Source organism: Peromyscus leucopus, chromosome 14, assembly GCF_004664715.2.
Source record: "Peromyscus leucopus breed LL Stock chromosome 14, UCI_PerLeu_2.1, whole genome shotgun sequence".
Lineage (NCBI taxonomy): Eukaryota > Metazoa > Chordata > Mammalia > Rodentia > Cricetidae > Peromyscus > Peromyscus leucopus.
The window spans coordinates 78,397,152-78,419,486 of NC_051075.1; the positions used below are offsets into that span (position 1 = coordinate 78,397,152).

General features: G+C 51.4%; 1 protein-coding gene across 2 annotated transcripts in view; it reads right to left on the bottom strand.

Moving 5' to 3' along the window:
- The window catches only part of Cdc42bpb (CDC42 binding protein kinase beta), a 100,016-nt gene that overhangs the window by 23,762 nt on the left and 53,919 nt on the right, over positions 1 to 22,335 (bottom strand). For both annotated transcript variants that reach the window (XM_028883766.2, XM_028883768.1), the window contains exons 6-19: positions 19,582 to 19,675; positions 16,856 to 17,056; positions 14,405 to 14,653; positions 13,459 to 13,538; positions 10,968 to 11,134; positions 10,765 to 10,884; positions 9,433 to 9,566; positions 7,992 to 8,234; positions 6,125 to 6,235; positions 4,707 to 4,951; positions 4,516 to 4,621; positions 4,088 to 4,212; positions 3,739 to 3,844; positions 197 to 345 (exon numbers count right to left, since the gene is read on the bottom strand). In XM_028883766.2, coding sequence (XP_028739599.1) covers positions 197 to 345; positions 3,739 to 3,844; positions 4,088 to 4,212; positions 4,516 to 4,621; positions 4,707 to 4,951; positions 6,125 to 6,235; positions 7,992 to 8,234; positions 9,433 to 9,566; positions 10,765 to 10,884; positions 10,968 to 11,134; positions 13,459 to 13,538; positions 14,405 to 14,653; positions 16,856 to 17,056; positions 19,582 to 19,675 — 2,130 coding nt within the window. The remainder of the gene's footprint in view (positions 1 to 196; positions 346 to 3,738; positions 3,845 to 4,087; positions 4,213 to 4,515; positions 4,622 to 4,706; positions 4,952 to 6,124; positions 6,236 to 7,991; positions 8,235 to 9,432; positions 9,567 to 10,764; positions 10,885 to 10,967; positions 11,135 to 13,458; positions 13,539 to 14,404; positions 14,654 to 16,855; positions 17,057 to 19,581; positions 19,676 to 22,335) is intronic.

A 22,335-nucleotide genomic window follows, 5' to 3' on the forward strand; every position in this document is an offset into this window, starting at 1 on the left:
GCCAGGATTAGAGCACACAGGTTCATTACTTCTTGGGAACACTAAGTGACACCCTCCGGGAAAGGCACACGCCTCCTCAAAACATTTCTCCTCACCCTGACTTAAGGACCTCACATGTCTCTCTGGGCCAGCTCAGGGGCAGTGTGCAGGTTACAAAGGCCCAGCTGCTGAGGGGTCAGCTCCAGGACAAACCAACCTTTCGAAGGAGAGGCTTGTGTCTTTGACCTTCCTCAGCTCCTCTTGAACCAGCTGTTTGGCGCGGATCTCAGCCTCGAGGGCCGACTGCAGCTCCAGTCGTGCGGACATGTCCAGCTTCTGGCTCCGGCGGACCTTCCAGAGCGGGTCCTTTGAAAGAATAAAAAGACGTCTTAAATTACTTAATAAAGTGAATACAAGTAAGTAATTCACCATTTCCAGGCTCACACCTTTAGGATATTACAAATTACCTTCATCAGTCCTGCTTTTAATTTAATTTAATTTTTTTGGTTTTTCGAGACAGGGTTTCTCTGTGTAGCTTTGCGCCATTCCTGGATCTCTCTCTGTAGACCAGGCTGGCCTTGAACTCACAGAGATCCGCCTGCCTCTGTCTCCAGAGTTCCTGGGCTCAGTTCCCATTACTCATCCAGTGGCTAATAACCATTTCTAACTATAGTTCCAGGGAACTGACTTCTGCTGGCACCAAGCAAAATTGTACTACACATACATACACGCAGACAAAAGTTCATATAAAATAATAAACCTAAACAATAATTTCAAAGTTTCCCTTACTGTGTGTGTGACCGAGCCACTGCATTCACACAGAGGTCAGAAGGTTACTGTAGGAATAGGTACTCTCTTTCCACTACGCGGGTTCTGGAGCTTGAACTCAGATGGTCAGGCTTGGCAACAAGTGCCATTATCCGCCATCTGGCACCAGCCACTGCCCCAGCACCTCTGCATAGGTCTTTTGTTTTTGAGACAGGGTCTCAATATGTAGCCTTAGCTAGCCAAGAACTGTCTATATACCAGGGTGGCCTTGAACTCATAGAGGTCCTCCTGCCTCTGCCTCTCAGGGGCTGGAATCGTGTCACAACTGGTGTGATTTTTAAACAAAGAATAAATCTAATTTTTGTGGCACAATTTCTGTGTGGGTCCATTGGACATTCATAAATCACATGGGGTCTCTTAACTTTTCCCTATATCCTGAAACATTTTACTACTTCACCCTAGGGAACTGTCATTACTCATTCCTACTTACAGTAAAGGCTAAAATTATTACAAAGAAAAGAAGGAATGAAGGAATAACCTGCCAGAATGAAGCCGCGGTGAATGAAGAAAACCCGCTTGATGATGCCATTCTTAAAAAGTCTCCAAACACCATGTTGGTGGACTTACTTAAAAAGCTTTCATTAAACACAGTTGAGTCTTTCATCTTCCACCCGTTAAGAGTCAAGAAAAGAAAACTAATCCAAGGAAGATGTTTTTCAAGATGCCATCAAAGGGACAGGGTGGGGGAGGGGTGGCGCCCTAGCTAGAGGCTAAGAATGGTGGTGTGGACTGTGACAGAAAACCTTGGGATTCCTCGGCTTCCGTCCATCCTAAAGACCTGATGGGTAAACACACTGCTCCATTCTTACTCAGTCGGCCCTTCAAAAGGCAGGCTGTTTTTGAAACAAGAATCTCTACCACTTTGCTAAAGGCCTATGAGAGCATACTTCCATCTTTTATGAGGTTTATGCAAAAATTTACTTATTGTTGCTCACGAGTACAAATCAACAGGACTACAAACGTATATATAAACAACTAGAATAAAACAGAAATGAGAAATGGAATAAGCTTATTGAATATTCCTTATTTATCATTTTGTTTCTGCTGTGCATGCTTGCACATGGGTGCACACAAGTACAGAGGCCATGATGTTAACTCCAGATGTTGTTCACCGAGAGCTTTTGACTGTATTTTCTAAGAAAGTTTCTCACTGGGGCCTGAGGCTCACCCGTTAGTCTAAGTTGCCCGGTCAGTAAGCCCAGGTCCCGTGCTGTCTGTCTGTCCTCCCAGTGAGGACTACAGCTGCTGAGTTTTCACTTGAGTGCTGGGAATCAGAGCTAAGTCCTCCTCCTTGCACAGCAAGCACTTTACCAACCAAGCTGCCACCTGACCCCCACCTTAATGAATATTCCAACTGCCCTTCCTTCCTTCCTTCCTTCCTTCCTTCCTTCCTTCCTTCCTTCCTTCCTTCCTTCCTTCCTCCCTCCCTTCCTCCCTCCCTCCCTCTTCTTTCACTCCCTCTTTCCTTGTAGGTGCTGGGAATTGAACCTGGGTCCTCTGGAACAGCAGTAAGTGCTCGTAACTGCTGAGCCATTTCTCCAGCCCCCTAATTGGTGTTTCTTAATCTCGAGTCTAAAACCAAAAATGTTTTCCACTATGGAGTAAAACACATGGCTGCTTTCTACCCTTCTGCAGAATTAAGAATTATCAGTGTTTTCAGCCAGGTGCTGGCACACACCGTTAATCTTGGCCGGCACTCAGGAGGCAGAGGCAGGCAGATCTGAGTTCGAGGCCAGCCTGGTCTACAGAGTGAGTTCAGTGTTCTCAAAGAGTGGGGAAGAACGGGAAGAACGGGAAGAACGGGAAGTGAGCACAGCTAGGCTGACAGCACAGGGTCTCGGCGTCTAGCACTGCGTGCCCAGGGAGGGCTCCAGGCTCGTGGGGGCAGGTAAGATGCTCTCCATGCCAGCCTGGCCATCCATACCCAAGCAAATACCCCTTCAACCAGGAAAACGTGGATAAAATGGGAGTTGACCAGCTTTAAATTCTAAATAAAATGCTGTCTTGCTCTTACTACCATTTATTCATGTACACGTACACACACACACACACACACACACACACACACACACACCACTCGTACACGTGTCTTGGGAGGACAACGGGGGCCAGAGAGATGGCTCCAGCAGTCAAAGGCTTTGACATATTATTCTTGCACAGGACTCAAGTTCGGTTCTCAGTACCCACGTGAGCTGCTCCCAGCTGCTTGTGACTTCAATCCAGGGGGCTCTGATGCCTCTGGCCCTGGGAGCATCTATCTACACTCCCATGCACATACACACATACACAGCTGAGAAGGTAGCCTGGGGCCTGAGAGTGGCAGTGTACCCCTGTGTACCCAGCAGCACTCGAAGGCGAGAGCAGGAGGACTCAGTCTGAAGACAGGACGGGCCACCGAGTGATTCCTAAGTCAACCTGGGCTACATCACAAGATCACCTTAAGAAAAGGTGACAGCCAGGCGGTGGTGGTGCACACTTTTAACCCCAGCACTCGGGAGGCAGAGGCGGGCAGATCTCTGTGAGTTCGAGGCCAGCCTGGTCTACAGAGTGAGTTCCAGGACAGCCAGGACTGTTACACAGAGAAACCCTGTCTTGAACAAGAAAACAGAGGGCAACCAGCCCCAACGCCGTGGCGGTGAGAAGCGTCTGCTGCATGGCTGCTGCCTCACAGGAGCAAAGGCAGCCTCACAGGGGGCGGTTCCCCAAAGAACCCAGAGCCTGCTACACCCTCAAGTTCAAAACAGATCCCCAAGTGAGCGGATGGAGGATGAAGTCAATCAAGTTCCCTGAGCAGCACCTGTCCTGACACTCTGAGGCCCCAGTCAAGTTGACAACTAAAGAAACGTCCCCGAGAAGCTTGCCACCTAAGCTGCGCATTCACCTGTAACAGACCACCAGCGAGGAGACGTCAAGTTTCAGAGAGCACCTTACCAGAGTTCTTGATCCCAAACTGGAGCTTCTCAAGGCCTCCAGTTCTTCGGTCATCTTGGAAGCCAGGGCTTGGAGGTAGCCCCTGGCGTCTTTCTCATCGCTGACCCTGCACAGGGACAGGCATTTGTCTTAGGAAGAGGAGCAGGTCCTGCATCCCTCAGGACAAGGTGGCCAGAGCACCGGCTGCCTCTAACTGAGCAGAGGAGAGATTGGCTCCGCCCCTCCTAGGGCCTCCCTAGTTGAGTGTACATTGGCTACGTGTTACCCAGAGGCAGCAGCAAGAGGCACTCCAGCCTACAGGCAACAGGGCAGCCCAGGAGCAGCTTTTCACGCACTGCAGGGCACGTACCACTGAATGATCTCTGCGATCTGTGCTTCCCAATGCGCAACGGACTCCTTCTTGGATGCCAGATCCTGCAGCTCATCTTCCAGCTGTCTATTTTGGGCTGTGAGTTTATCCACAAAGGAACAAAGCTGAAATTAAACAATGTCACCACATCACATGTCTGTCTGGAGCCTCTCCGCTACACAGCACAGTGACCCCAGGAGCTTCGCAGCGCATCCGCACTGTGGGGCTTTCACCGCATCTCACCCCATCTCAGTTCAATTCTAACCCAGTGACAGAGCCAAGGATGAGCAGCTTTTCACAAATGGAAACATCCCATTAAAAGACCGTTTCATCTCAGTACCCAAACATTTAAAACAGGCACAAGCTTCCAAGAGACTCGGGAAACACCACCACTTCCCCTCAGGGGTGGCGCGGACGGACTCAGTCACCTTTTCGTTTTCGGCTGTTAGCTTCTTGTTCTCCTCGAAGAGCATTGCTCTCTCCCGTTCGTACTTATCCCTCACCGTGCCCACTGCCTCCTCCATCTCGTTGTGCCTGTGGAGGGGAGGGAGAAAGCCTCACTAACGGGAGCCTACGGCGGCAGCGAGCTTCCGGTTCTCACTATGAGATCCTAACTTACCGTTCTCGCTTTGACTTTTCGAGTTTATCCCTCAGCATTAAGATCTCCTTCTGCAGGGCCAGTTGGTGGCTTTCTGAGTCGTGGACCTCCTTCTTCACATTCTTTACTTCCAGCACATGGGAGGCCTCTCGGCGGACCAACTCCTCCTCATAGAACAGGACTTTCTTCTCCAGCTCGGACTTGATTTTGGAGATTTCCTGCTGGTGTTCTAATGTGGCGCCTGGTCCCCGGCCTCCTTGCTTCACCTGCAGACAAGGGTTGATGTAAACGACAAATCTGTCCTCCCTCAAGGGTTGTGTTGTCTTTTCAGTCTCTACTACTGGCAGGGACCTGCCATCTAGGCCTGAACCAGGCCGAGCAGCCCACGTGGGAGACAGGGTCCTTCTAACAACCCGAGGTAGTCTGGGGACAGAACCTGTCTTGCAAAGTGTGCAGCACAGGCTTGGCCCACAGTGGTGGGCTGTTTACTTCTTCACCCGCTAATACTCTTGAGTACCACCGACTGCTTGTCACAAGTCTTCTGGTGACTGGGGTGACACTGAGGTCCCTGCTCTCACAGGCAGGTAGTGGGAGTGGCCACAGCAAACCCTCAGAAAGGGAAGAAGAGGCGACACAGCAGGGGCATGGTGCCACCTTGGCAGGGTCTCAGCACGGGCACGCTGGGGGTGAAGGAGAGAGAGCTGGGTCCACCGGGAAGGCTGACATGCCTGGCAAGGCTGGTGAGAGGGGCCAGGAGAGGAGCTCTGACTCAGGCCGGCAAACTGTCAGGCTGCAGGCTGAGTCCAGAGGTGTCCCTGATATTCGGCTAAACTCAATGGCTGCATGTCCTGGGGTAGGACACCTACCCAGAGGTAAGGAGCAGGCAGAGAGAGCCAGTCACAGGTAAGCAGTCTAGAAAACAGTGCTGCTGAGAGCTGGGTCGGGTGGTAGCAAAGACAACAGAGGAATAAATGCCCTGGGCATCATCACAACCACAAGAAGGGTATGGAGGCCCCGGCTCCAAAGAGGGAAGTCGTTTATCCAAGACCACACTGCACGAGAGGCTGAGAGCCTCACTCGTGACTGTTCCTTCTCTTAGCCTTTTCTGCCCTCTGACCCCATCAGCTGGCAGCCTGCCTCTGCCACATCAACAACAGGGCATGGCTTCGACAACGCTTCCAGAACTGAAATGCCCAAGCGTAGGAAGTCAGGACAGGAAGGAGGTGGCGTCTGCTAACTCTGCAATACTGACTACAAACACCCAAAACTTTTATACAACAAGGAAACGAACTCGGCTTTTATAATGAAAGCTGTGGTCCCAAGCAGTGGCCACACTCCACTTCCTCCCGCACCTGTTACTTCCTTGGAACTGCCCTGGGTGACACGGGTCCAACAACCCTGTGACAGCCCCGCCCAGCGGCCGCAGGGAGAAGCGCTACCTTGAGGGCCTCCAGCTCGCTCTCCATCTGCTTGCAGAAGTTCTCACTGTGTTCACGCAGCTTCCGTTCTTTGGAGGCCTCGGCAGCGGCGTCCTCAAGCTGAGCTTCCAGCTAAGGGAAAGGCAGATCTGCTTTTTATAAAACTGCAGTAAGAACCAGCCGAGGAACAGGTGCAGGGAGGTCTCTGTACAGTCTCCTCATCAGATTCACCAAGAGTTGAAGGCCGAGGAACACTCTAATCGGAGAGGTCAGCTATGACCATTAGTAATGAAACAAGCCTGCGATCTAGTCAAATAGATTAATTTGAGGTTTAAACTCAAGAAAAGCTCCGTATTTCTTGTATTGTGGAAACAATCCTGACATGTGGAGGCGGAATGGGAGGTGGAAATGGAGGAGTGGGGAGAAACTGTGTTCAGGATGTGTTCAGGATGTAATGTATGAGAGAAAAAAACAAGAGGAAAAGAAAAAGGAAAACAATGTACTTTTCCCCCCCAAATTTTTAAAAAGGTATTTATTTATTTAATGTGCAAAGGTATTTTGCCTGTATATACTCTGTGTGAGCACATCAATCCCCTGAAACTGGAGTTACAGACAGGTATGAGCTGCCACGTGGGTACTGGGGATCGAACCCAGGTCCTCTGGAAGAGCAGCAGTGCTCCTAACCGCTGAGCCATCTCTCCAGCCCCAAATGTAGAGTTTCAATGCCTTTCATTTGCTCAGAGAATAAACTCTGATCCCTCTTGACCAAACACCACCCAATAAAATGGTGTTCTTCTATCTTCAAAAAATTACACTTACAATCCAGCTTTTAGAAGAAAAATTCAAACATCCTCCAAAGGAGAGAAAAACCCACATGCCCATAGTCCAGCTCTGACAGGTGACAATTAGCTAAGAACCACGCCTGTTTCGTCTGTATGTCCGTTCTCAGGTTTGCTGTGGGATGCCATTCTGTACACTGTGAATATGTGTTGCTCTTATTGGTTGATAAATAAAGAAGCTGCTTTGGCTATAGCAAGGCAGACTAGAGCCAGGAGGGAAATCCAAGAGAGATACAGGAGAGGGTGGAGTGGAGGGACGGCAGTGAGCCACCCAAGAAGCAAGACGTGGAAGTGCCCATGAGCCACCAACCACACGGCGACACACAGATGAACAGAAATGGGTTAATTTAAGATCTAAGAGCTAGCTAGCAAGAAACCTGCGCCATAGGCCACACAGTCTGTAATTGATATAAGCCTCTGAATGATTCTTTCTAAGCGGCTGCGGGACCAAGCGGGACAGAGAAAAGCCTCCAGCTACACAGGTTGTTTTAAAACAAAGCCCAGGCACCTTGTTATTTCTTCCTTAATCCTTGTGAGTTTCACTAACTTGAGCTGTACTTGGTTACCACTACAAATATATCTGGGCTATAAACTAAGAAAACAAATAGGTATTTGGGGCTGACACACAGCCTGAGAACGAAGAAATTAGATCATGCACTGCCAGGCTGTCTATGCTCACAATCCATCACACATATTTAAGAAAACTTAAAACCAAGCATTGCTTAGAGTAAACAGCAGAACACCAACTACCCAGGGTGGCAGCATACCATGCGGGGACCGAGGAGGAGGGTCCCCCAGTCCCAGGCACCTTCAGAAGACCAAAGTCCCTCCTTTTTCAAGCACCTAACATTAGGAGTTTTCACGTATTTTATCAAATTCTTAAAAACCAGAAGGCAGTTGTCCCCGAGCCTGGTGACTTGATTTCTACCCCTGGAACCCACACAGTAGGAGAGAACTGACCCCAGGCTGTCTCTGGCCTCCCCGTGCTTATCAGCACAGGCGCATCCGAACTCACCCTCAATAGGTAAAACAAACGAGGACAACAGTACCTCTTTCCTGTACTTCTCGGACTTGCGGATATCCTGCCGCATGGAGTCGATCTTCTGCATGGCCACCTCCATCTCCTCCTCTTTGTCCCGGAGCTGACGGGACACCTTCTGCTTCTGGGACCTGAGCTCTGCCATGCGCTCATTGAGCTCTGAAAACTCCTGCAGGGCACGCTTTCGCTGCTGATGGGCGTCTTTGAGTTCCTTGGTCTGGGATTTCAATCGCTCTGAGGCTTCAACCAATTGCTGAACGAAAAGAATTCTGGAGGTTTTACATTTGCTTAACAAAGACCTGGAAAACCAGAAGCTGTTTTGTCATATTAAAGTGAAAAGTGATTCAAATGCTGCTCGGATTATAGCCGGGGTCTGGAAAGTGCTCCTGGGAACAGGCCACCCGCCCTACATGAGTCCCCGGGGACTTGGTGGTGTGGGTGCTCAGCACCTGAGCCAGCGTGCCTCCTGCAGGCTGCACGTAGGGAAGGCAAGGCAGAACGAGGACCTCCTCACGCACAGGCCTCCTCACGCACACAGGCCTCCTCTCATGTGAACTGGCCTCCTCATGCACACAGGCCTCCTCATGCACACAGGCCTCCTCATGCACACAGGCCTCCTCACGCACACAGGCCTCCTCATGCACAGGCCTCCTCAGAACGTCTTCCTCATGCACACAGGCCTCCTCGCGCACACAGACCTCCTCATGCACACAGGCCTCCTCACGCACAGGCCTCCTCAGAACGTCCTCCTCATGCACACAGGCCTCCTCGCGCACACAGGCCTCCTCACGCACACAGGCCTCCTCACGCACAGGCCTCCTCGCGCACACAGACCTCCTCATGCACACAGGCCTCCTCACGCACAGGCCTCCTCAGAACGTCCTCCTCATGCACACAGGCCTCCTCGCGCACACAGGCCTCCTCACGCACACAGGCCTCCTCATGCACACAGGCCTCCTCACGCACACAGGCCTCCTCGCGCACACAGGCCTCCTCATGCACACAGGCCTCCTCATGCACACAGGCCTCCTCGCGCACACAGGCCTCCTCGCGCACACAGGCCTCCTCACGTACACAAGCCTCCTCATGCACACAGGCCTCCTCACGTACACAAGCCTCCTCATGCACACAGGCCTCCTCATGCACACAGGCCTCCTCACGCACAGGCCTCCTCGCGCACACAGACCTCCTCATGCACACAGGCCTCCTCACGCACAGGCCTCCTCAGAACGTCCTCCTCATGCACACAGGCCTCCTCACGCACAGGCCTCCTCAGAACGTCCTCCTTGCACACACAGGCCTCCTCAGAACGTCCTCCTCACGCACACAGGCCTCCTTACGCACACAGGCCTCCTCTCATGCACACAGGCCTCCTCTCATGTGAACAGGCCTCCTCACGCACACAGGCCTCCTCGCGCACACAGGCCTCCCACACAGACAGGCTGGGCTACCTTGTGCAACTCTTCCTTCTCCTGACGAACCAGGCGGTACTGCTTCTCCAGGCCTTTCAGCCGGTGTGTGGAGTCCTCATGCTCCTGGCGAAGTGTCACTGTGTCCTCAAGCTGTCGTTCAAGCCTGTTTGAATCTGGACAGAAGAGAAACGACCTGTGTTCCTTTGTGCACGGCGATTTTGCGTTAGCTGACTTACTGACTTGAAGACATCTGGCAATTCACAGGTAAGTCTTTTTCTTCAACTGTTTTCACTAGTTTCCACTTGCTTATTTGACATGTATGTCTGTGTAGTGTGTGCCCATGTGCATGCCACAGTGAGGGTGTGGAGGGCAGAGGCCAGCCTGTGGGCAACAGGGACTGAACGTTAACCGTCAGGTTTTGTGGCCGGCGCCCACTGCACCATCTTGTCAGCCTCACGACGTCTTCACTCAGAAGCCTTGTCTCCCCACACAGTGTCACACACGCCGGCACAGGAGGCTTCCTGGTGTTTATCCTAAACACTTGTAGTCTGCTCATTTTTTATGCTGGAGTCTCTCGCTTCAAAGACTTGCCTCAGTCCCTCTCTGTCACCCAGCAGAGTGCTGGCCCTCTCTCAGGGTGGAAGGCAGTAAAGGTGATCTGGTGAATAAGAGACTATTCACTTTATTATTTCTAGTCAGCATGGTGGGGTGTGACCTAGAGATGGGGGCAGCCGAAGAGCCTGCCACGGGTGGCTAAGGGCTATAGTTAGAAGTGATCCGAGCCCTCGGAAGTCCCGATGACCAAGACCATAACAGAGTGTGGACGGTGCTGCAGAGACAACCCCACAGTTAAGAGCATCTGCTGCTCTTGCGGAGGACCTCGTTTGGTTTTGGTTCACAGCACCACATGGCAGCCCCCAACTACCAGGAATTCCAGTTCCAGGGAATCTGACAGCCTCCTCTGGCCCAGGGAATCTGACAGCCTCCTCTGGCCTCCACAGGTACCAGGCACACGCACAGCACACATACACACAGTACACATGCAGAGATGTGGGCAAAACGCTCATATGCGTAAGATAAATACTCCTAACAAAAAAATGAAAGTAGAGGTGGGGTTGAACCCCTATAATTCTGAGGCAGCAGCCAGGCAAGCCAAGTACAGGAAAAGCAGGAGTTTAGAGAATACTACGTCGTAAGAACAAGCGAGGCAGGAAAACAACGTCAAATGCAGACAGCGCGCCACAACTCCGTGTGAGCTTGCACAGCGTTAGCTCCTCCCTACTTTTTGCACCTTAAGGAAAAGGATTCTGAAAACAGGAACTCACACTCAAGAATGAAGATCCAGTGGCAACCAGGGAGACTAGCACTGACCTGCCATCTTGTTCTTCAAACGTTCGATCTCTTCATTCAGCCTCTTGATTTCTTTGTCTCGGTTTGAGTTGCCCAGGGCCCGTGTGGAGCCGTGAAGGGACTGCACAGTCTGGGTGGACTCTAAGGGAGACACAGCATTGGGAGGGGCCAGCCATGTGTGCAGGCAGGACCCTCGCCCACATCAGGCCACTCCCGCCACTCACCCTGCAGTTTCCGGCTCAGCTCCAGCTTCTCCTGCTCCAGTCTTCGTATCCTTCGCTCGTAAGCCTCCACCTGCAAGCTGTTCTCCAGATCACGCTGCACGTCCTCATCTCTGGTCAACGTGTTGGACTGCATCATGCTCTTCAGAGAGCCTCGGTCAGAAAAACAGCTGCAAACAGAAGGACAGGCTTCTGACCTACTGAGCGCCCCGGTGACTTCATTAGCATTCAGAGTCTTTTTAGAGTGGCTCACAAAACACCTGTGAAAAGACCTTATTGTGGATGGAGCCAGAGTCAGACAAGAGCCTCCTTACTACAGAGGACTGGGCAGGGAGTGGGGCCGGACAGGACACAGGAGGGACAGACAGATGCTCACTGGGAAATCAGTGCTCACATTCAAGTGGAAAGTCAAAACTAAGGCATCTGCCTAATGAGTGGGGCTGACAGGGAAGCATGGCCCTCTGGGAAGTGGTCAAAGGCTCACCGGTTCTGCCTCTTAACACCTGTGCCAGGCTAACGTTAGGGCTCATCTTCTTGCCCTGGAGACTAAATAGCACATGGCAGTGCTCTGGCCAAGAGGCTTAGCTGTGAAGGATCAGCTGACTCATAACCACACTCCTGTATGTGCGCTCCCTCCCCTGCTCACATGGAAGCCAAGGACAGTCATTCAGCAGACGCATCTTTGGACTGTTGCACGAGGCTCTCAGGGCTGCTTAGCCTGTCCCATTCCTATCATGAACCTGAAATCGGGCACCAGGCACATGCCCTTCTGTTACAGCCTGTAAGTCAGCCTGAAGACAGCCTACCACAAAAGGAGAGTTCTAAGCCCATCCTTACAAACTGTGTCTTGACAGGCAGGCCTGGGACTCACAAGTGTCCATGAGGTGGAGCGCACTCAGGGCACTGAGTCACTGAAAACACCTGGAACCCTTCTGTGACGAGGTGCCAGCAGTCACTGTGGCATCGGAGACGGGAGGTTCGCATGCCACATCCCCAGACCCCTACCAGCCTGAGCAGAGGTGCCCTTCCGGAACAACCACACCACCGCCAGAGTGGGCCTAGAAGGTCCCAGGACTCCAGTCCTGTAACTCCCCTCAGGTAGAGGACGCGCCTCACTCTCACCTCCCCGTCCTTTCTTCTTGGACCTCAGCTGCTTTCTAAAACTGAGGCAGAACGTCCTCAACCACACAACTTCGCCAACAGACAGGCTCACCGGGGACGGACATGACAGACGCAAACACCAATCTGATGCCACGAGCTGAGGCCACACAGGGGTGGATGTTCTTGGAAACACTGAAGTCACACCACAGGAGGAACTGAATTCCAGCTCCACGGGTGGGAACTAGGAACCGGGGCTGCAGTGTGCGCTAAAGACTCTGTGACCGAGTGTGGGCGGAAACAGCTGCGGCCGCCACTGGCTTTCGCTAGAACCAATCCTCCCAGCTGACAGCCCACACACAGGAGCCAACCAACCACTGCCCGCGGGCCAAATCCTGTACCTTCCGTGAGCCTAAGGATGTTTTCTACATGTCACTGCTCCCCATCCTCTCTCCCCACCCCCCACACCAGGGATGGAACCCAGGACCTCACGCATGCTGGCCAAGCACTGCCATTGAGCTACATTTCCAGTTTTCCCATTTTCCATTTTATTGTATGAGGATGAATGTATGCCTGTGCACCACATCCTTGCAGTGCCCAAGGGGACCAGAAGAGGGCATCAAAACCCCTGGGACGGGAGTTAGAGACGGTTGTAAGCTGCCCTGTGGGTGCTGGGAATGGAACCCCAGTCCTCTGGAGGAGCAGCCAGGCTCTTAACTGCCTCAGTTTCTATACATTTAAGGGGTTGGAGAAGAAAAAAATGTGTAACAGAGAACAGAAGACATGTGCTACAGTTATCCATTGTGGAATGACAGGGACACATTCTGGCAAGTGCTGTTAGGTGATCTTGTGCCAACAGCATGAAGTGTATTTACACAACCTGAGAGTAAACCATGTGCAGGACAGAGAGATGCAATCAGAACTGCAGAGCACACATGTGACCTAAGCTGTTGCTGGCATGGTGGGATGCTGTGCAGTGAACAAGTATACCACACAACACAACAGAGTGTGCTGGAGCTGTGAGTCGAGTTACCTGTTATCAGTGCCACGTATGACCACTGAACATATGTGTTTACCATGGTAATGCATCACCACAAATGGCAGACATTGGCATCATTGTCAACGGGAATATTTCAGACCACCACTGTGTATGTGGTCTGTTGTTGACCAAAACATTGTGACATGACTACATTTACTAATTCTCCCTTTACAGAAAAAGCCAGCTAGTGCTGATATATACCTATAGGAATCAATAGAGGACCAAAGCCTCTCTGCATCTCTCTCTCTTGAGAGACATCCTCCCAGCCCTTAGGGCATGAGCAGACACTTGAGAGCCCACTCAGGCTGTGCCTACCCCTAGTGAAGAGTGATGGGCACGGCACCAACCCAGCCATACCTTTCTGTTGTGAACGTAAAACCGATGAATGGCAAATGCAATCCAGAGAAGCCTGTGTGAGAGCCAGGAGGTAATATTTCCTGCACGAGAACACACATAACACAAATGAAATAAATCTCCCTTCAATAAGCAACACAACACGTGCCACAAAAAAGCTCAAAACCCCTATTACTGTGGTCACTACTCTGAGCTCCAGCAGCATTAATTAATGTGGGCTGGCAAGATGGCTCACCAGCGAGAGGCCTATAGGCCAGGCTTCCTGTACATACACAAAGTAGCCATGGTAACAATGAAGCTGTCACACAATAATGAATCACACAATAATGAATCAACACTGCATAAAAAGGTACAAAATACAGGAAAAATAAAAGCAAAAATATTTCAGATGTGTGCTGTAACAAGAGCACAATTTTTGTCTTAAGAGTAATCCATCGTCTTTTAAAAGGGACACTAAGGACCAAGCTGAAGACTTTAAAATAATTGCTAAATTAAAAAAAAAAAATTGTTTTTAGACAGGGTCTTACATTGGGCAGGCCTGGAACTCAATATGTAGACTAGCTGGCCTTGAACTCAAAAGAAATCTACTTGCCCCTACCGCCAAAGAGTGCTGGAATTAAAGGTGTGTGCTTCCACCCTCAGCTACTTTAATTCTTATTTTATGTGTGTGTCTGTGTCTATGCCACATGCATGCAGGTGTCTGCAAAGACCAGAGGAAGGTGTCGGGCCCCTACAGTTGGAGTGGCAGGCAGTCGTGAGCTGCCTGATGTGGGTGCTGGGACCAGAACCTGGGTCCTCTGGAAGAGCACCAGGTAATCTTGACTGCTGAGCCATTCTCCAGCTCAGCTGTCAAAGATTTTCAAAGATGAGAACAACTCTGCCCCTTACTGTAGCCTGACACTTAGCCCCACCGTGAAGCAACCCAGAGAGACCCAGCCTGGGCACTCACAGTGTTTCTCAGCACATCGTCATCCACGTCGAAGTTGGATGTGTCAGAAGGACTGCTCACGTCGGGAATGTACGGTGCTTCTAGGTTTCGTATATTTTCCCAATTTAGACCTTCAAAGAAGGCATGTTTTTTAAAGTCCTCGATCCCGTTCTGCCCCAGCCGGCGCTCTCTACTGCATATCAGCCTCTGAATGAGGTCCTTCGCTTCTTCAGAGACGTCGGTGACATGGGACGGGAACTGAAATCGCTCCTGGGGAGGAAGGGACAGCAGAGGACAGTCAGGAAAACCTGAGATGTGCAGACAGTACAGGAAATAATCCTTACTTTACAATTAACCAAACGTCATCCGAAGCATAAAGGCAAACAAGGAAATGATTCCCTTGGGCCTGTGAGGTGGCTCCACAGGTAAAAGCACTTGCTTGCTTTCAGCCTCAAACACGGACTTTGATCCCTAGAACCCGTGTGAAGGTAGGAGAGAGCTGTCCTCAACATGCGCTGTGACACATGCACCCACATACGTAAGTGAATTCATTAAAATAAACAAACAAAGGGAGCTGACTTGTTAACTACTGCCCACAAATGACAAAGACACACAGACAGACAAAAGTGCTGGAGAGACTCGCAGCACAGCCCTCTCAGTGCACGGCCACCACCGACTCTTAGAAGAAGGCGGTCTCAAGTATCTACACTTCATGATGCAGGAAAACTACAAACCACACACTCCTTAACTGTCAGGACCAAAGAACAGATTAAAGCTCCTAACACCTCACATCTGCACTCTGACCAAGAGAACAGGTGTTCAGTTGAATTCCTACGGAAGGGGTTTGTTTAGAAAGGATAGAATAGACACCAACAATGAGAAATATGTACCTGTGTGTTACAGAAAAAAATACCAAAACATGAACAGAAACCCATTCACACATGAAGCACAGCGCAGGGCTGAGCGCTGAGCTGCCAGCTACTTGACGTGAGTATGCACTGTGTGAAGTCTTTCTAGGAAGCACTTATTTATAAGTCAAAAATCTACCTCATTTTATGGAGTTGTGTGTGCGTGTGTGCGTATGTACACCAAAGGTCCACACTGGGGGATCCCCTCAATTACCTTCCACCTTTACAGAACTTAGACAGCACTGATCTGTCTGGACCAGCTAGCTCCAGGGTGCCTATCTCTCCACGGGACTACAGCTGTGCACAGCCACACCTGGCCCTCCACAGACTACAGCTGTGCACCGCCACACCTGGCCCTCCATAGGCTACAGCTGTGCACCACACCTGGCCCTCCATAGGCTACAGCTGTGCACCGCCACACCTGGCCCTCCATAGGCTACAGCTGTGCACCACACCTGGCCCTCCATAGGCTACAGCTGTGCACCGCCACACCTGGCCCTCCATAGGCTACAGCTGTGCACAGCCACACCTGGCCCTCCACAGACTACAGCTGTGCACCGCCACACCTGGCCCTCCATAGGCTACAGCTGTGCACCACACCTGGCCCTCCATAGGCTACAGCTGTGCACCGCCACACCTGGCCCTCCATAGGCTACAGCTGTGCACCACCACACCTGGCCCTCCACAGGCTACAGCTGTGCAGCGCCACACCTGTCTTTTACTTGGGTTCTGGGGCTTCAAATCAGGTGTGCACGACTGCACAGCAAACACTTTATTGCTGGAGCTGTCTCCCTATCCTGAAAATATTCTATAGTTTTTACTTTGATTTGGAGTGAAATATAAAGCAATTTACTGTTTTTAATGTCAATCTGCTCCCAACATGAGCAGTTAATGGGAGACTGGCTGAAATCCAGGTTAACTACATACAACTCTGTTTTCTGGGATGTATGTAGGCACATACACACATACATGCCTGGGCATGTTTGTACTAGAGCAGGCAGGAGAAAGGAATCCTACCCCATAATCTACAGGGCTGGGTGTATGGCTCTGTGGTAGGTGGCTACCGGGCATGTGTGAAGCCCTGTGTTCAATCAAGTATGTACTGTGGGGCAGAGGTGAAGACGGAGAAAACAGGGAAACAAAGTAAGAGTGAAAAATAAAAAGCCTGACAAGGGAAAAAAGGAATATACTGGGACCAGGGAAGGAATGAGGACACTCTACATGAAGGCAAGCTCACTCAGGACCGACTGTGTCTCAGGCGTCATCTAAAGCCCCAGTGTGACAGTTAAATGAACACATGGGTTGTTCCACACAAGCCTGCTTCTCCTGCAGGGAGTCTGAGGTCAGTGAACACAGGCACCGTCAGGGACACAGGGAGTCATCTTTCAAGCATCCCTTCCTCTCTGTCTCATGTGCAGTGGCACCGTCCTCTGTTGATGATGTCACAAACGCCTGCCCACCTCTCCCTGTCCCCCTACCCCATCTGGCCTGAACACCATTAGCCCCCACCCCACCCCACCCCCACCAGCCTGTTCAGGCACCAGAACAGCATACAGCATCTCACCTCATGGTTCATGATCTTCCCATAGGTCTCCACCAGTGACTCTGCATAAAATGGCGTTTCTCCATACAGCATCTCATACATGCAGACGCCCAGCGACCACCAGTCACACTCAGGTCCGTATTTGCCCATGCCATCCTCCATGGCCTGCAGGATCTCTGGTGAGATGTAGTCAGGTGTGCCCACAGCCACAGAAGACTGAACCTTGGAGGGAGAAGGAAGGGGCAATGAAGGGAAACCAGAGAGCATCACTAAAGACAGATTTCTACCCACCTTCCTTAGAATCTAGCAGCCACAGAAAACAAAGCAATCCTGAAATAAAAGCGGTGAGTGGTCAGGACCCAGAGACCAGGCATTCAAAACTCGACATACACAAGCACTCTCGGAGCACTCAGACTCTGAAGTTCCCGTGGGCCTGAGACCCGAGGCAGCAGCTCCACACCTGCTGTCCACGCTCCTAGGGTGGTCTAGGGCCACACGTCCAGGCCGGCCCTCCAGTTTTCTGTAGAGCCTTAGGAAAAGCATACGCTGGCTTCTCACAAGCCCTCAGGGGCTGTAGCTTCCTAGCACAGCCCACCCTGAGTATCCAGAAGGAAAACAGGCAAGTTGGCCCAGCACAAACCGGTTCCCAAGAGAGTCTCTGCTCAGGGGCCCGAGAAGGTGGTAACTACTCCAGAGAAAGAGCAGTTCCCGAATATCCATATCGGCAGACACGGGCCTGGAGCAGAGGAACTCTATCAGCGCTGCTTTCAGTGAGGGCCAATCATCACAGGAAAGCAAGACAGAGTTAGATAAGCAGATGGGACAAGAGCAGGGCTGTGGCCACCGCAGTGGCTAAGTCTCTAAGACTGAGACTTAGGCAGAAATGGGGCAGGAGTCCTAAGCCCATCTAAGAAGAGACCAGACTCTCTAGGGTCTTCTTTGGAAGGAACATCACAGGGACAAGCAGTGCCCTGGGTGAGCAGGGTAAGACATGCTACTCAGAGTGGACAGACAGCTGGGAGTCATCACGGCAGGTCATATACAGCCTGCAGTCGCTGCAAGCAGCAAGGGTGGTGATGGTAAGGCAATGTCCACTGTGGTAGGGTGACGCTGTAAATGTGCCCACGGACACTGTTCTCTCATTACCAGAAGAGTAGATCTGACCACAACACCAACCCACCAACAAGTCAGTGTGGGGGTTAAAACAACAACAAAGCACAGGACAGTGGAGGAGGGTGTGAACAGCTCCACAGGCTGTGCAGCATGGTCAGCCCCACGGCCTGTGCATGGCCCATGCAGCATGGTCAGCCGGAGCCCCACGGCCTGTGGGGCATGGTCAGCTGGTGTCTGCACATAGATACTTGAAAAAACACTGGTAGGAAATGTCTGGGCCACTCATTTTTGGAGTATCTGGCATCACACTTAAGTGTAGGATTTAAAGGAGCAGAGCCTCCTGTATGGGACTGCAGGGGCTGCTGAGGTCATAGGAAAGAATACAATGACACAGTGCAGTAAATCATTTCGGGGAACTGACCACTGAGGTAAGACAGACCAACTACCCATAGGCCACTCAGCAGCAGTATTGATCTGACCTGAGGTACCAGCTGAGCCGGGCACCCTCCTGTCCCACAGCTGGGCTCACAGCACTCTGTACAAAGGAGCCAGTTTTTAGGCCAGCAATAACAACAAGAGAAAGCTCACCTGGCAGAAAGCTACCTGGAGCAGAGGGAGTCGGAGCCCAGATGGATAGGGCTTTTCAAAGGAGGAAGGGGCTGGCCTCACTTGCTGCAGTGTGGCATGCTTAGTCACCAGGGGTCTGGGGAACCTGGCAAATCCCCAGTGGCCCATATGTCAACACCAAAACAAAAGAGAAGGGCTGGAAGGCAGTCCAGTGGGTAAACTGCTTTCCTTACAAGAATGAGATCTTGTGCTCTATCGTCATAACCCACATTGTTAAAAGAAGTGGGCAGTGGGGGTGGGGTGGCCCATGGTGGCACGCCATTGTAACCCTGGTGCTGGGGAGGGAGGACAGGTGGCCCACTGGCCAGCCAACAGAGCCCATTCTGTGAGTTCCAGGCCACTGAGGGACTCTGTCTCCAAAAGAAAAGGTGGGTAGCTTCTGAGGAATGACACCCAGGGCTGGCTTCCAGCCAACACAGGTATACACATGCATGCACACCTGTACACTCATACATACACATCTGCGCACAGCATGCACACCTGTACACTCATACATACACATCTGCGCACAGCATGCACACCTGTACGCTCATACATACACATCTGCGCACAGCATGCACACCTGTACACTCATACATACACATCTGCACACAGCATGCACACCTGTACACTCATACATACACATCTGCGCACAGCATGCACACCTGTACGCTCATACATACACATCTGCGCACAGCATGCACACCTGTACACTCATACATACACATCTGCACACAGCATGCACACCTGTACACTCATACATACACATCTGTGCACAGCATGCACACCTGTACACTCATACATACACATCTGCACACAGTATACACACACACACACACACACAATTTCCAAACTTTCAAAATTCTCTAAATATAAATTTTCAATTGTCTTCTAAACAGATTCATTTTCTTAATTTACATTTTAAAAACTTGGTTTTCTTAATTTTATGTCAAACTAAACACTTAACCCCCTTTTAACTACAAGTCAAACTCCAAAGCAAACGATGATCTTCAACAAAAAATACCTACAGTTCCATCATCATTCATCTTCAAACATGACCCAAAGTCAGCCAGGCGGATATGACCGTTCACATCCAAAAGGACGTTGTCAGGCTTGATGTCTCTGTTGGTGAGATGGGCAGAGTAAGTTAACTGTCCCCGCGGCTCACAGGGACCCCAGCCACCCCGAGAGCAGCCACCCTCCCAGCAGCCCTGCGACTCCTGCCCCTGCCAAGGTTCCTGCCGCCTCCTGGGGAGGCTGCTCAGCCACAGGAACCACCACTGAGGAGTCGGGGAGACGTTCACTAGGTCAGGGTGCTCGCTATGCAACCTCTGGATCCCAGCAACCACGTAACAGCCAGGGGCTCCACAAACGCCTGCAGCTCCAGCTCAGGGATCGGACGCTCTCTTCTAGCCTGGGTGCGCTCGCACTCTCTTTAAAGAGAGAGAGAGAGACATCCCAACAGCGAATGCGGTGCTGCCTCGGACGGCACCACACTGTGGCCTGTGCAGAGTGCTACAGAGGACTGCGGCATGGAGTGGCTGCCGCAAGCATCTTCAGGGGAAGTAAGGAGCCAGGGAAGAGGTGGGGCCGGCTGTTTGCGGGCTAACAACCTACTCTGCACCCCGAAGCTGAGCAGCCTACACAGCCCAGAGCCGCCCAGGGCCCTCGCTGTCACCTGCCTTCTATGCCCAATGCCGGGCTGCAGCGTATCCACAGCCCTGAGAACAAAATCATTACAGACTGTTCTGAAAGCAAAAAAGATGTCCAAAGTCATGCTCAAGTCTGTTTCCAGCAGCACCAGCAGCACCACACAGAACAAAAACATGCTCCGCATCCGCTGCAGAAGCAGGTGTGCAGACTGCGATGCAGCCACACGGGGGAGCCCTGCAGGGCAGCAGGAATCCTGCCACAAAACCAGAAAACAGAGCAGGAGACAACTAGCACAACACGGAGCCTGAAGTAACGCCCTCACACAGACACTAAGGGAAAGAGAAACGTCGGGTGTAGCACCCTCGGAAAGGCAAAGCTGGAGTGTTGTGAGTTCAAGGTCAGCCTGAGCCACAATGTGAGACTAGAAAAGACGGGAGAGAAAGGGAAAGGTGGGGAAGATGTGACATAAAAACACTGGACCAAAACAAAACCAGGAAGAATGAGGAGCGGATTAACTAAAGGAGAACCAGAAGATGAACTGCAGCCTCAAATGAAGACTAATGACCAACGCTTAAGAGAGTGAGTTTAGACCAAACCTAACGGCAGAGGGAAGGAACCTAGACAAGCCAGCCGAGGAGCTGAAGACGGAGGTGGGAGCCAGCAGAGGGCCACAGACACAGGGAACCCAATAATAAAACACAACCCTACTGAAATAGAACCAACAACATTCCACAGAATTGTAAGCCCAGGGTTAGCGAGGCTGTAGCAAAGGGATCCCGAGTTCCAGGCCATCACCTCACAACAAACAATTTATATCTAGTATGGCTCACGATATATAATTAAAAACAAGCTAATTTCTATTCCCAAGGCTCCTTTATCTAATAAAGTCTCTTGCCACATACAGCTATTTAGATTAACTTATTAAGAACCCAGAGCCAGAGAGATGGCTCCATGGGTAAATGAATGGCCATCAAGCCAGAGCACCTAAGTTTGATCCTGGGACCCTCATGAGAGAGAAATGAGGCCTGCAATTTGCCCTCTAACCCCATACACCTATGTGCCACATTCGTACCAACATACACACAGATGTAGATTAGACTATGGCGATGGTTAGGGGTGTCTTGGCTAGGACCAAGCATTACATCCTGTACAGTACCTGCCGACATGAATGTCCCTCTCTGTTACGGGAGGAGACTGTCAGCCACTGCCTGCTGTCCCCTCTCCTTAGCTGTGTGGTGTTACCTACCGATCTACGGCCCAAACTCACCAGCAGGTAAGAAAAGGAAACCATTCTGACAAAGCCCCCAGTATTCCGAAAGCCTTTCCTTTCCCATGAGCGACAGTCGACACAATCCCAGTCCCACAGCAGAACAGGTGCCTCGCGCACCCGGGATGAGCTTCCGTCATCGTCGGGTGGCACCAGGCACAAGGACGCCTGACCAGCACCTTCAGTGAGCCGCTTTCGCTTTACGCTCGGCTCTGCTTCTGCCTGCCCTCGCCTCAGTTTCCCCTAGGCTGCTTTGACCCTTTGGATGCCTGCGTACTAGCTTGCAGCTCATCTGCATCCATGTACCTGTGTGACACATCTCTGGGCATCCACACTGTTCTCACTGTGGTCCTCTGTGACCCTGTCACTGTCTGCCTTCTCAGGCCCCTAGCGGCTGACACCTTGGGAAGGGGCCACACACGTGGGTTTCCCTGAGTGCCAGGTGGATCCAGCTGTGAGGAAGGGGGCAGAGCACAGCGCTGTCACAGTCCACAGAGCAGCGGTTCTCAATCTTCCTGATGCTGTGACCCTTCAATACAGTTCCTCATGTTGTGATCCCCCAACCATAAGATTATTTCATTGCTACTTCAAAACTGTAACACTGCTACTTTATGAATAGTAACATAAATATCTGATATGCAGGATAACTGATACACGACCCCTGTGAAGGGGTCATCTGGCCACCAAATGGGTCATGACCCCCAGCCACAGAGGAAGAAGAAAGGAGCCCAGCTGCGGCCTGTGCTTGAGTTCTACTGTTGAGTTCACCAGTGCCATTTGTATGCCCAAGAGACTCACTTCTGACACGGCCAAATAAAGTTTTCAACCTCCTCACAGCACCCCTACCTGAGACTGGACGGCA